We start from the raw sequence: 14,393 nt of genomic DNA, 5'->3' as shown, positions 1-14,393 counted from the left end.
GGGCCCAGCTTCAGGCCAAAATCCAATAAATCTGTGGTCCACAGGAATTACAAGGAGTAAACAGGGTGAAAAAAATGACAACACACTCCTCAGGTTTCATAATATATATATAAATGAAACAGCAAAAGGTTTAGATAAAATTAAGCATTATCAGGTAATGATGTAACAGCAGGACACACAACACAAGTGTAGTAGAAAGTTAGAGTTAACACCTGGGAGAGCACATACTAAATTGCAAAACTACAGTTTCTGGAATATGATTGTGACATGGAGAAGAATCTGGCATCCAGTTTCTACAAGCTTCATACAAGAACAGATACAAATATTGTTCCGAAGCCAAACACCACTTATTCCAGTCTTCACCACTAGCTTTTGGAAGCCAGACCAAGACTCGCTCTAATTTTGTCGGCTGGATACAAACCACTTATTTGGCATACAAGCAAAATAAAGTATTTCATACAGAGAAAAAGGAGGGGAACAACGAAACAGCAAACGAACATGGGGTAAAGGCAGTAGAGGCTACAGCCTGTCGGGATGGACGTTGTCTGAACATTGCTGGTGGCCGGAGGGGGACAAAGCCCAAGGAGCACAGACAACTCATATTTACTAGGTAGGGAGAAGCCAAAGCAGAACACAGTTTTTGTAAGATGTGTATCTTTTTCGGTTTGTCTTGCTTTCCCCTTTACATTTACTAAACCAAGATCGCCACCCTGTTCCCAGAGCCTGGCTCCTTCCTCAAGGGTATAGTATTTAACAATATGGGATTTCAGTCTGTGAATGAGACCTCTAAGGATTTACTAAACCCTCCATTTGATTCTTCCAGAAAAAGAATTTTCTCCAAATATCTGTGCATACAAATCCCAGCAGAACACACAGAGCCCCCACATCACCTTCGGGCTCTTGGTAAATTAGGAGTTAAGTTACTGCTGTAAAGCAATTTAATCTCTGTGTTGGGCAGAGGCTGAAACTGAGTCATGTGTGCATATTTGGATACGTCACGCCCTCCTTGCTGTAGTAGACAAAGAACAAACTAGCTTCTTACCCTAAATCCCATGCCTACAGGATGCTTCTGGGGGACAGATCTATCATTCTTTAGTCCTTTACCAAGAAATAGATCCCCCATAAAAAGCCTCTTGAGATGAGTTAGAGCAGCACTGGATTTTTGCTAGCTGGATTTAACACACTACAATGAAGATACTGGTTTTAACTGGATTGTTCTCTCTTACCTCAAGCCTTTTCACAGCAGGTAAGTCCTCCTTTCCGCATGTGTTCTGTATTTTAGTTGACAGCTTTTGCTTCATCAGCATTTAGCACCTTAAATGGACTGCAGATAGCTACACTCTAGGAAGTCTCATTTAAGGCAGATCTTTATACTTCTATTTCAGTGACACCTTGAATTATTCTCCCCTTTAACCCAATCATTTTTAATAAGGATTTTTTTAAACTTTTAAGGGAACTTACTGAAAGCACATCTCTCCAGGCTCACCCTTGCCTATATTTCTATAGTGATATGGTAATGTTAGACCTGTAGAGTCATGTTTCTTCTGCTTTAAAGAGTTCAACAGAATTACAACTTCACAGATGGTGTCAGTACAGGGAAATGCTCTGAGAGCTCTTCTATTGTGACAAATACAACTGAAGGAAGTAATCAAAAGAGTAAGCCCGTTTTTCCTCACTAGAATTAAAGCTGCTTTCAAACTAAGCTCATTTTTTACAAGCCCTGTTTTATATATAAAACATAAAATATATATATATATATACACACACATATATATCTTTAAAAGAGTGATTAAAGTTCATTTTTTGGACTAATCATACAAAAATTATTAAAAGGTTTGCAGTCTACTAATTATGTGAATTCAAACCACTCTACCATAAGTCTGACAGTTTCAAAACTGTGAGTCTGGATAAAACTGTTTTCCATATTTTATTCCAGTATAGAAGGGTAAAAGAAAAACCCACAGGTTTCAGTTCAAATTTTAGTTCACCTATTGTGAATTCCAATTTCAAGATAGCTAAGAATTTTTAAATGACAAAATTCATTACATAGAGCTACTACTGTTTATTCTCCAGAATCTCTTTTATAAGATCCTTTCTGAAGCCACTTGTTGAAAACATTGGTGCTTTATCTTAGAAGTGTCAAGATGTCTTTACTAAGTTCTCTACTAGGCACTGAGGAACAGGCATTAGTAAAAGTGACCAGCATTATTAGGCTTTGCCCACATGCTAATATTAGTTCCTGATTGAGGATTTCTTTGCTGGGGGAAAAAAGTTTTATTGGCTTACAAATAAATTTGGTCTAATATCAGTCTAAACACTTTTATTCAGTTCTTAAAACAGTAACTGGCCTGCCTTGTGTATGAGAAGTTGAAAAGATCTGGTTTGCTCTAGAGTCTAAAGCTGAAGAATACAGAACAGTAACATTAATTTGATTTGTAAGACCAAAAAATGAGTTATTTGGATTTTCTAACTGGAAAATTGTAGCATGAGTCAAGCAAGATAGTGCTTTTTGCGTCTTTTGCTGTCATGCATTTCCCACATTAAGCGACAAGAATTTTACTCCTGTTTCCTTTGGAAATTGTGACCAAACCTAAACCAAGGCTGCTGCTTACATGATGAATTACCAGCATTGCTACCACCTGGCAAAACCCTCTACAGGTGATAACATTACACAGACACCTTCAATGACTTTGCCAGCAAAGATTGCTGAAAACATCCTGAATGCAAAAAATCTAGTTTATCATTAAATTACTGCAAAATTTTCAGGGTTGGGTGTTAGATGACAAAAAAAAGTGAAGATTGTCCTTGAGCACGTTTGGTATAAAAACCCAAAGCAAGAACTCCACCAAGTCTTTTACACATAAATCTCTTCTCACATGGAAAGATTTACCTTTCTCCTTACCTGAAGCTGATTATACTTATAATCCAGTAGTATGCCTATTCTAACAATTTTAACTTTTTTTTAAAGCCTCAGAATCTTCCCCTAATAGCTCTGCAATTCAAACTGTGTCTCTTATCAAGACTTTTCGTGGAATTTCAGCAAGAGACTATGATTATATTCCTCCTTACGCTATAGAAGGGGAGACAACGACTGTTCATATCAGAGAGCACAAATGCTCTTCAAAAAAGCCAAATGACTCAACTTTAACAGAAGTTAACAATACAACGTTGGAGTACCTGACCGGTTCTCTAAGCACCAAGCTAATACCGGCTGTCTACCTCAGTGCTGTTTTATTAGGTGTGCCATCTAATGCCATTATTCTGTGGATGCTGCTCTTCCGAATTCGATCCGTGTGTACCGCCATCCTCTACACAAACTTAGCTGTTTCAGACCTGCTGTTCTGCATCATGTTGCCATTCAAAATAGCATATCACCTCAATGGAAACAACTGGATTTTTGGTGAAATGGTGTGTCGAACTACAACCGCCGTGTTTTACGGCAACATGTACTGCTCCATTCTGCTGCTCATGTGCATCAGCGTCAGCCGGTACGTGGCCATTGTCCACCCCTTCACCTACAAGAGCCTGGCCAAGCGCACCTACGCCACTGCTGTCTGTGCTACTGTGTGGACCATCGTCTTCCTGTACATGCTGCCGCTTTGCATCATGAAGCAGAGCTATTATGTGAAACAACTGGACATTTTCACCTGTCACGATGTCCACAACACCTGTGAAACTGTATCAGCCTTCCAGTTCTACTACTACATTTCTTTAGCTATCTTTGGATTTTTAATACCTCTTGCAACTATCATTTTCTGCTACATCTCAATCATACAAACACTCAAGACTCACGAATGGTTCTGGTATGTTAAAGTAAGTCTTTTGATCCTGACGATCTTTGCAATTTGCTTTGTACCAAGCAACATTATCCTTATTGTCCATCACATCAACTCTTACTATTACAACACAGATAGGTTGTATTCTTTTTATCTAATTGCTTTATGTCTTAGCAGCTTAAACAGTTGTCTCGATCCTTTCCTTTACTTTCTGATGTCCAAAATCAGAAATCAATCCAATATTTATCTAACAATGGTTAAAGTATCCAGGGAAAAATGAATTTAGTTCTATATTTATTATTGTTGGAATTATGATTTTGTATAGTGTTGACCCAGTTAGCAATAAATCTCAGGTGCAACAATTAGACTTAAATAAAAACACATTAAAAAACCATGATCCTCTCAGTAAAACTTGCTTCCTTCCAAGCACCATATGAGGTGTGTCTTCTGAAATACACTTTGCCAACTCTGAAATTTTATCAGGCATATTACAATAACTGGTGTACTTAGACTCAGGGAAGTAGCTAAGCACCTCTATTTTCTTCTAAAAAGCACACTTTTATGGCCATGGAGAAGAGAATATCAACCACCACAGCCTCTAAACACCAAAAGACAAAGCAGTGCTTGAACAGCACTTTCAGGCCCCTGCATGATTTCCAAATATTTCAGATGAGCTCTCAACACAAAATCAATACTGGAATGCCAATATGAAAACAGCCTTTTGACACCATGGGAACAAATAACATGACATGGGAACAAATAAAAGCACTTTGTGTCCAGGGGCTGTATATCTTTGCAGAAGCTCCCTATCTGTGCATCCCTATACAGCCAAGAGCAAATACTGCCCTGGATGACAAAAATAAAGGACCAGAGTCCCTTTAGCTTCCAAGGACAGTAAATTCACAACCATTTGCAGAACCTAATGCACTTCCAAGGAAGTATCTTCCATTAGGTAACTTAACCAGCTTTGCACTGGAGACTTGTTCTTCCACTTTGTCAGCTCCCGCATGCCTGTAACCCACAAGCACTGCTGGAGGCTAACCCTTATCAGCAGGAATCCAGGCACGCTTTATTCTTGCTTGGTAAGCACAACAGGGAAGTTATTCTGTAGTATTCCCTTGATTTCCACATCCTCACAGGAAATACCTAGAGTGTTACCAATATTGAGGGCAGTTATGATTAATTGTCCACAGTAACAAAGCAAAGAGTTAGCTTGCACATTTACAGAAACTCAGAATCTACATACCCTGAGCGCAAGTTCCTACAAAATGAACTCAACGGCTGGTGTACATATTTGTAACTGCAGTGTACAAGGCAGTGATGAGAAAAAGGGAGTTTTTACATGAGTTTCACTTAAAAATAAAATCATTTGCACTGGAAAACAGAGAACGTCTCCAAGAAACTGGAGACTGGTAAGGCTCCTGGCTCCTAATTTAATTTAAAGCCTTAATCTTGCCATTTTTGCAAAATGCACAAGAACAAATATTAAAATTATCTTTAAATCAGATGTTACACAATTATTGTAAACATCATAAAAATGTCAGTTTGACTGTAAAAGCCAACCACCTGTGTATCTATCATTAAAAATAAAATAACATGGGAACCATTTCAAAGTCTGGTGAATTTGTTTGACATTTCAGGTATCCATACTGCACTTCGTGATCAAAGAGTTTCTCTTCATTAGGACTCAGATACACCTGATTTGAAACGGCTTTGAGAACTGTTACAAGCTGTTGTATAAAATTATGGGAATAAACAAACTCCATGTTTGTATTCTCATTTTCAAGCAAGGAACAACTAGGTGTGAACTGAGATTAAGATTTACAATGGGAAGTGGGAGATTTGGATGCAGATTCGAAAGCCACCACAATTACAGGGAGGGACATGACAGCAGAACGGTTAGAATAAGCAGTCAGTTTTGACTCCCATGTTTTTGCAGACAATGGGGAATACAGGAAGTTCACAGGCAGACCTATCTAAGCCTTGTGAATCAAACACTTCCTTCTTCCACAGCTCACTCAAAACATGCCAGATACAATTGAAGACAGATTTGCTTTAAAAAACAGGGCTCAAAAGCAGGGAGATAGATTTTACAGTTATGGCATAGCCTTTTCAATTGTTTGGTTTTTAACAGGCTCAATCCAAATAATATCTTTGTCTAAAGAAAGATGTCAATGTCATTAGGTAGTACATAGAGTAACCCATATTAATGTATCTAAAATGCAAATGTTTCAGTCTCTTTTGGGAGCATGTCCAGTAGAGTATCTTGCTCTCTTTCTAAACAGGAGGATGGCTTTTTTTTTTTTTTTTTAATAGTGAAGGGGAAAAAAGAGGACATGTTTAAAGTAGCTGTAAAAACACTGCAAAAACAAAAGCACACCTGAGGAGAGAAAAGTCAGCCAAAGTACCTAAGAACATCCCAAATGTTTTCAAGCTGCAAGATTTCAGAAAGACTATATAATTTCTGTTCCACAACTTCAACATCTGTTTCCCATCAGCAGATTCCCAGGGGACAGCAGTGGGCGCTGGTGGGGGTCCGTGCCCTGGGAGCCCTGTGGCAGCCGGCTCCCAGCGCCCTCACGGGGCGTTCCTCGTGCCAGCGCGGGATGCCCCAGCACGGCACTCTGCAGACGGCACCCGCGCAGGCACTCTCTGCACACAGACATCAACTCCTGCCCTTTCCCGGGCACGCAGAGTAACCAGGATGCACTAAACGTGCCCAGGCGCCCGGCAAGAGATGAGGCTTTGCAGGATCCAGGTAAGCCGTCCCTGCTCCTGCGTAAGAAACAGACAGGTGCAGTATCTCTTTCAAAGGCTCTGATCATGGTTACAGACATGCTGTTCTCACAGCAGGCATCGCGGGTGAGGCGGCAAGGCAGCAGCAAGGCATCTCTACGTGCCAGTGTGTGAGGGCTTCTCCAGCTGAACATTTACTTTAGGAACACGTCACGTGAATTTTAGGTGTTTTTTCCAAGCACTGGACTTTAAGTGCTGTGCTAGTAGCTTTGGCTAATCTTGCATTCAGTCATATCCTGCAAGCTGTCAGGGTGCTCTTTGTTTATGCTTCCCCCCACTGATGCTGACCAGGGCACCGCTTTTGCGGAAGCGGATACCAGTATTCTGCTGCGACGCATTTAATCCAAAGGCACGTACAAGGAAGACGGAATGTTGTTACGTGACAATGGCAGGACAGAAATACACACAAACTGTTATTATAAAACCCCAAATTGAAGCAACTGAGGTGCCTCAAAGAAACAGTTCTCAGAAGTCTGTTAATGGAAACAGACTCTTTTCAGCTCTACAACTCTGGCAAAACCCTCAAATCTCATTCATTTTGTAGCTACCTGCCTGACACTAAACCTGGTAACTAGACCATTGCACAAATTCATAACTATATCAGGGCAGCTATCCACATGTTTTGCAATTGCTGCAGCAACCTAGTAGAATTAACAATAAATCAAGGTTACATCAAGTCAGTAGTGACAAACATGCAGAATACATCTTAGTATTAACATATTGAGAATTAATCCCTTGTGCCAGCCACAGGATAAGTTGTAGTGGAAAGTTTTGTCATCACTGGGTTATTCACCACCCCACTGGCACAACTAATCCGAACACCAGGGGGACCGGGACAGGGACATGCATATAGGTAAAAAGAATTGGCATTGCTATGTTCCAACAAGCAGCAACATTTAAAGCTCTAACCTTGCATTTCTGTGCTTTGGCATGGTGCAGGACATCCTGATAATGCCTTGCATTTACTGGTCTCACATCTTGCAGTTTGGCTGTGGGTAACAGTAGAGTTTCTAGAGTTTTCTCAGGATTTCCTTGGTCAATTGCTTCATTAATGTGGCCAATTGCAATAATTCCTGTGAAATGGAAAAGTTATTAAAAATGTAGTTATAAAAGAAAGACTCAACTTATCACATAGCAGATACAAACAAACACAGCAGTAAAAGACAGTAAAAATCAAGTTACAAGAAAGCAGAGGCAGCAACAGCAGCTAATTTAAAGATATTTTTGCTCAAATATTCACATGAAGCTATTAAGTTGGACAGTTTTCCTTTCTCCTGTACTTATCTAGTCAGTTGAATCTGTCTCTTCATAAAAACCAAATTTATCCTTGTCAAAAGAGGAGAACGGACTTCCTTATGAGCAAGACAGGACAACCCATATGAACCTTAATGAAAGCCATGACACTGCACGTAAAGATGTGCAGCTACAAGCTGGTTTACAGTGCTGATTCATTTTCAAGTGATTTCAAACCAGATTACTTGGAACCCTAATTTACACAAACACATACCTACTGACCTCTGAACTATAGCATTACATACCAATTTAACCTCATCTCTTTAAATTTTACCTTAGCTAACCAAACTGAAAACATTTGCCTTCAGACAAATCACTCGATTTTCGGACCACTGGCACTCAGGACTTAGCTAGCCACAGTTATTTAACACCCCCCTGACCAGCTTGCTTCAGCTGTAAAGGCTGCTACCAGCATTTTACGAACCGCAATATCCTCCCCACACAAACAGCGCCCAAGCGCACTGCCCTGGGTCCCGGCTCCCGAAAGCCACGCCGGAGCAGGTGTGAGCCGGGCCAAGGGCTTCGCCCCCACCTGTGACCGACGGCATCATCCCGGCCAGCACCGTCCCGGTGCCACCGGTGAGGTCACACATGTGACGTCACAAGCGCTCGGGAACAGGCCGCTGCTCCGCTAGGGAAGCCGGGGGCGCTTGCAGAGCCCGAGGAGAGCCCCGGCGCCTGGGTCCCACAGTCTGCTGGGCTCAGGCAGTAACAAGCCACTCAGTTTTACCGCTTCTGCGACGTAAAGCTGCTCTTTCTTGCAAGAAACACGCTACCGCACACTGCGCTGACGGCAGCGTGGGGAGGGCCCGTGCGTAACTTGTCAGGGAGCCCCCCACGTTCAGCCTCAAAATTAAGTTTAAAAATAACCTCAGAAACCATTTACATTGGAAAGAGTGGGCACTGGAAGCCACTCCCTAGACAGGAGATCAGATAATCTAAAATGAGAGCAGGATGGGTAACTGCACTGCACAAATTCCTGCCAACTCTTGTTGAAAACAGGGGCTTGGAAACCATTTAACACAAGAACTGCCTTGACACAGGACGCTGCCAGGAATTTCTGCCCCTGCCCCTCGATACACCTTGCAGATTCTTACAAATTCAGCAAAATCCCCACAGGGAGACCATCCAGCACAAGTGCCGAAGGGTGTCGCTGCTGCTGCCAAGCGCGCAGAACCACAGCACTGGTCACGTTGCAGGCGGCCGGCAGCCTAGGACACCTTTCAGTCATCCAAAAAAATTACTGGGAACGCTTCAAGGGGATTTAAAGACCAGCAGGTATTTGAAATTATGTCATATTCTTTTCTCTTGATCAGTGTCTGTACAAGGCCATTCAGTGCAGAAATTTATGCACCAGGGACCAGACTATTGTCTCTGCCTGCAACGTAGAGAAAAAATTACTTACTTTCATTTTCTTCTTGAATTTGCATATTAACCATGTCAATGCAGTTCTGGATATCATTCCAGCTTAAATAATCCTGGCCTTGAGATGAAGCCTCTGACTTAATAGACAATAGTGTCTCAGCATAACTACAAGAAGATATAAAATACATAAATGTATTTCATATACAAGAAGTCATATAAAGAGTCAGTCAGATGTATCATCTATCATTTAGTGTCTATCATTCTTCTCAATTTAATAAATTCCACATAAAAACTCATCTCCTGCCAGAAATTATATAAACATGCGAGCTGCCTTGTTGGTTCTACACATGCATTTCAGGATCCAAAAAACTGGCCCTGTTCTCCAATTCAAAGCACGGATTCTGGCACCATGGAAGGAGGGTAATGTATCGTTCCAAGAAGTTGCAGCCTATCACACAAATACCATTTTAATAAAAGACAGATTTAAGTATTTTCAAGGAAACTGCTATGGTCCAGTGAGAGTCTACTTAGTTATCAGCAGTTGATTCCCTGGATTCTGTTGAGCTTTTTTTCATTTGCTTTTTTCAAAAGTGCCATGAAATATTTGATTACGGACTTAAGATGACTGATATGCGACATCCTTAAATCTCACCATACAGTGGAATTATTTGAATCCTGGAAAATTTAAACATTGACAGCAGACTCAGGAGACAGCTTAAAAAAAGGAAATTAATATCATGTGATCTAGTGGCCAATGCAGCTTCTACAACAGAGGCCTGGTGGTGTCTGGTAAGCATTGTAGCTCTTGACAAAGTTATATCAGACATTTCTGCTCACGTATGGCTTTTCCCATGACTTTTGCTCTTCCTAACTCTCCACTGAGAATTGGGAGAAAAGCACTGTGACTTGTTTCTTTACCATCTCCCTTGAAGAGGTTTTCTTCCTGTCTTGTGGGAAGCCATTAGGAGTAGAAGCATTTTTCTCCCCCAATTCTGCCCACAGAGAGGACATGTCAGTGGTAGCTATGCCACGGACTCCGCGTCCTTCTCCCCAACACCACGCCGAAGGGGAAAGGAGCAGAGCCGGATATTCTTTTTTGCTGCATGACCCTTATCAGCAAGTTTGGGAGAAACCTATGGTCAGCTTTTACTATCCTAAGTCAAAAACTAGAGTTTCTACCCCAGCGTCAGCTTTTTCTGCCCAGAAGATAGCAGTGCTCCTTGCGCACTGATGGCTGTGGGCAGAGGAAGGACGTGCAGAATGACTCTCCAAGGTGCTGCAGCTAGCATATGCTCTTCTTAGAAGCATTACAGACTAAGATGTGATGGAAACCCTCACAATAGTGTAAATTCCTGCACACGTCAGTTAAGTAATTGGATCAAGCATACAACTGCCACAATACGTCAGACCAAATACCTGTCTATTTCCAGCAGAGGTCTGAAATTAAGGGTTACTAGAAGAACACCGGTGAAAATCATTGTTTCCTGCTCTGATTTGCCCCTCCAGCATTCAGCAGCCTGTGTTTAAGGGCTTCCTGAGATGAAGGCTGTGTATCTATCACCACACATTTAATAGTCACAAACAGTCCTGTGCTCCATTAACTTATCTAGAATATTTTGAGATCTTGTATGCTCCTTAATGATGAGTCCCACTATATTATTTTGTGAGAAAGTAGTTCCTATGTAACTTCTAACTTGACATTTGAAAGTTACCAGTCTCCTCTCACCCCAATTCTCACAAGAAAATAACAACTAAAGTTATAATAGAAGCTAGCAACTCTTATTAACCTTCCCCATACCATTCAAAATTCTTGCAGACCTGCGTTTTATTTCCTCTCAAGTTCTCTCTTTTAGGAAAGACAGTGCTACCTTACTTCATCTCTTGTGGTAGAAAACCATTGAGCACCTCATCTCCCTCACTGAACTTTTGCTGGCTCTACTGTATTTCTTTGGGTAGGATGCAACCAAAGCTTCCTACAATATTCAGCGTGTTGGTGGCAGCATGGATTTACAAAATGGCATTAAGTTTTACTTTATTCTGTATTCTGATCAATTCCTAATGTTTCATTTGTATTGGCTGGCAGCCCTATTCAGGGATCGAGCCACAGTGACACCAGTCAAAAACCCTGCACTAACTACGGTGGAGCCCACTTTTGCACATGCACAGTGTCATTTCTCTTACCCACAGGTACCACCCTCACATCAGTACCAGCAAAGTGGCAGGAGAAGCTGGCTCTGCCGTATGCACTTTCCTGCCCCTCTTCCGGGTCAGCACCGACCCTTCTTGCCTGTTGACAGGGAGGAAACCTCCCTCTGTCCAAAACACTGACCTATTCCTATCCTTACTGCTCTTCCTCAAGCTTTGAAACACATAGTAAGGGTGGTCCTCTTAGATCAACATCCCCCGGCAGCCTGGTAAAGAGCTTCAGCGACCAGGCTGCTGCTTTGCATTTTGCCTCATAATGCTTTCCAGCACTGCACTGGGACTTCCACCAGCCGTGATTGGAGAGAACTGGCCCACATACCCACAATCTCTCAACACAAGCTGTATTGCAGCCCGATATTGTTTGCAGATAAGCAACGTAATAAAAGCAGAGCACACAGGTAGCAGTTGGCTGTGACAAGTCAGACACGTGGCCATGACAGCAGCTGGTGGCTTCACAGCGAAGGCTTTAGCTTAATGTTGAACATGCGCATATGACAGTATTGTACCCAGCTATTTATAGCAGGCAGGACTGTGCTACATTCTTCATAGACTTTTGCAACTCTTAAGCAAAAAAGGGTTAGCCTTGCTTTAAGGGGCCTCCTGGACCTTAAGGCATTAAGCACATTATCTCATTCCAAAGATCTTCCTTCAGTATTGCAGAGGTTACTGATTAACAGTTTCCAGCTATAGTCGGTTCGTGTATTAGTGGTCTGCAAAAATTCTTGTCAGATCTTACTGTTTACTTTCCAAGAGTCTCTCTCCTCCACCTCACATTCTCTGCCCTCAGACATTTGAGGCTGTGTGGTTGCTTATATTTATAGATACACAACTAGTTTGACAATTGTAATATTTTCCTCTTATTAATATATTACACAGTTATTTGTCCTGCAACCCTTTTAACTTCACAACCACAACACAGAGGATAATCCACCTAGTAAAATGTCTACTTATCCTTTTGCAGAAGTTGCCAAGTCTCATCCAGACAAGACAAAATAAACTTTTACCGTTGAAAGTTTTCTTCTTCCAGATTATTGAAGCCAATACATGGATTTCTGAGGTGATTCTTTACTGTTAGGATGTCCTTATTTTCCAAGGCCTGGTTTAGCAACACAACAGCTGATAACATTTCTACAGCAATAGACAGTTCATCATGTGCCAGGTAATTCTGCAGGACAATAATGTGCCTCAGTCAGGAAGCTAAACAAGCAGTGTAACAAATTTGAGTTACACAATCCAGATACCATCAAGGAGATAAGACTTGATTTAAGAAATCTGGAGTGTGAAGACAAACTTCCTAACCACAGAAGTGTCACATTAACACACCACTGTTGGTAGAGTCGGTTTGCTACACATTCTTCCTATCAACCTTTTTTTGCCCCACAGTCCCATCCATTCTAACCTTCCCCTTTTATCAGGGTGCTACTTTCTACACAACATATAAAACGGAGTTAGTCCTCAGAGTAAGAGCATGCAGCAATTAAAAAAGGTCTGCCAATTTGTTGCAACACAAGAGCTCAGCAGAACAAAGTGTCAAGAAACAACTTCTGTAATTCAATATTGCTTATTCCATCAAAAATAGTCATGCAATACATAACCATGGCAAGAGTTAAGTCTGATATTTTACATGACAACATGCTATGTTTGTGCTCTGTCATGGCTTGACTATGCAACATCAGAGAGCAGGTCACAAGCTTTTTCACTCTTACCACAGCATTCTGTTGTTGAAGGTTGAACAGCTCAGTCTGATATACAGCAGCAGCAAATGAGTGAACAACAGGCAACTGGGCCTCCAGTTTCATCAGTGCAAGCAGTGTTTTACTAGGATCACAGTTACGAATTGCAGTATTGATACTGTCAACTGCTATAAGTTCTAGAGAACAGCGGGGAAAAAAAAGCCTATTAATTTTCACATGCCATTTGCTCTTTTATGTCATGTAGAGGACAATTATGTTATCCAAAGAACATCATTTGCTGTCATTGGAGAAAATAAAGTTACACATAAAAGGTGCCTCAAGACACAATTTGCCGAATGTTGCAAAAATATTGTCTGTTCAGAAGCATGCAGTACATAATTGGCTGGAGGACTTTAAATTTTCTGGATTTTTAGGCACTAAAGACCACCTATTCTATCTTTAATCCCAAACAATGACCTGATCTGTCCCAATAAGAAGGATCTAATGTTCCTCTTGTGTTTGCTTGTGACAGTAGTGCTTGGCATGTCAGCTCAAGTGCCCCAGTATCATCTCACCTCAAATGGTCCCTCCCATCTGTGTTTTGCTTCCTTCCTCTCCTCCTTTGAGCAGGACCTAACTCAGCTATCTAAAACAAGTCTATCCTGCAACACCAATGACATTTTTACTGTCTGGGTTTCAGGAGGCCTCATAAAATGGGCCAAAGACCAGGAGGGTCGGAATTGTCAGTAGCTAAACTGAGGAAAACACACATGCTATAGCTTTCCTTAATTCCTCTCTGTGCGCAATTGCCCATCCATTTATCTGTCTGAAACTTTAGTCCTCACAAGTACAGCCACCTAGAAATTGTCCCTTTCTCCACAGCTCAAACTTCATATTAAGCAGACCATCATCAAGAAGTACAATTGCAAGCCTTCTCGGTGCATTAACAGCTTGTCTGTTTTGCTTTCTGCTGGACTGACTTCAGTAGAGGTTTGAACCCCAGCAGAAAATGCTGAAAAACACTCTGCACCTGGGCAGCCACAGAAATCTTACAACACCCCTTAGCTTAGTCACAGCTCCCATAATTGCACAGCTGGAGGAGCCAACTCTGAAGAAACCCAGCCCAGGACACACCCAGGAACAAGTTGGATTAAGATACTACTCCAGTCTTGCGCAAAGGGAAACAACCTTGAAGGTTAGAGCACATATGGCAGAGTAAAGAATGACAATTATGTAAGTGTCATTTCCACCAGCAAAATAACCCCCTTCTCCACCTTATCTTATG

The 14,393-nt window shown here is 41.5% G+C and overlaps 2 protein-coding genes across 4 annotated transcripts in view; one reads left to right on the top strand and one right to left on the bottom strand.

Moving 5' to 3' along the window:
• IQGAP2 (IQ motif containing GTPase activating protein 2) overlaps positions 1–14,393 on the bottom strand; it is a 130,646-nt gene that overhangs the window by 33,828 nt on the left and 82,425 nt on the right. For all 3 annotated transcript variants that reach the window (XM_067316559.1, XM_067316557.1, XM_067316558.1), the window contains 4 exons: positions 13,142–13,305; positions 12,440–12,600; positions 9,271–9,395; positions 7,482–7,645 (listed from right to left, as the gene is read on the bottom strand). In XM_067316559.1, coding sequence (XP_067172660.1) covers positions 7,482–7,645; positions 9,271–9,395; positions 12,440–12,600; positions 13,142–13,305 — 614 coding nt within the window. The remainder of the gene's footprint in view (positions 1–7,481; positions 7,646–9,270; positions 9,396–12,439; positions 12,601–13,141; positions 13,306–14,393) is intronic.
• On the top strand, positions 1,023–4,500 carry F2RL2 (coagulation factor II thrombin receptor like 2). Its single transcript, XM_067316560.1, has 2 exons — positions 1,023–1,246; positions 2,969–4,500. Exons 1-2 carry the CDS (start codon positions 1,189–1,191, stop codon positions 4,054–4,056), a joined length of 1,146 nt encoding a protein of 381 aa, XP_067172661.1. The 5' UTR covers positions 1,023–1,188; the 3' UTR covers positions 4,057–4,500.

This window comes from Apteryx mantelli, chromosome Z (genome assembly GCF_036417845.1).
Source record: "Apteryx mantelli isolate bAptMan1 chromosome Z, bAptMan1.hap1, whole genome shotgun sequence".
NCBI lineage: Eukaryota > Metazoa > Chordata > Aves > Apterygiformes > Apterygidae > Apteryx > Apteryx mantelli.
Note: the sequence above shows the minus strand (reverse complement) of the source record. Positions and strands in the feature narration are given on the sequence as shown.

Coding starts and splice junctions, on each gene's coding strand:
- F2RL2 (XM_067316560.1), top strand. CDS start 1,189: ATGAAGATACTGGTTTTAACTGGATTGTTCTCTCTTACCTCAAGCCTT. Junction 1,247..2,968: donor CTCAAGCCTTTTCACAGCAG/GTAAGTCCTCCT, acceptor TTTTTTTTAAAG/CCTCAGAATCTTCCCCTAAT.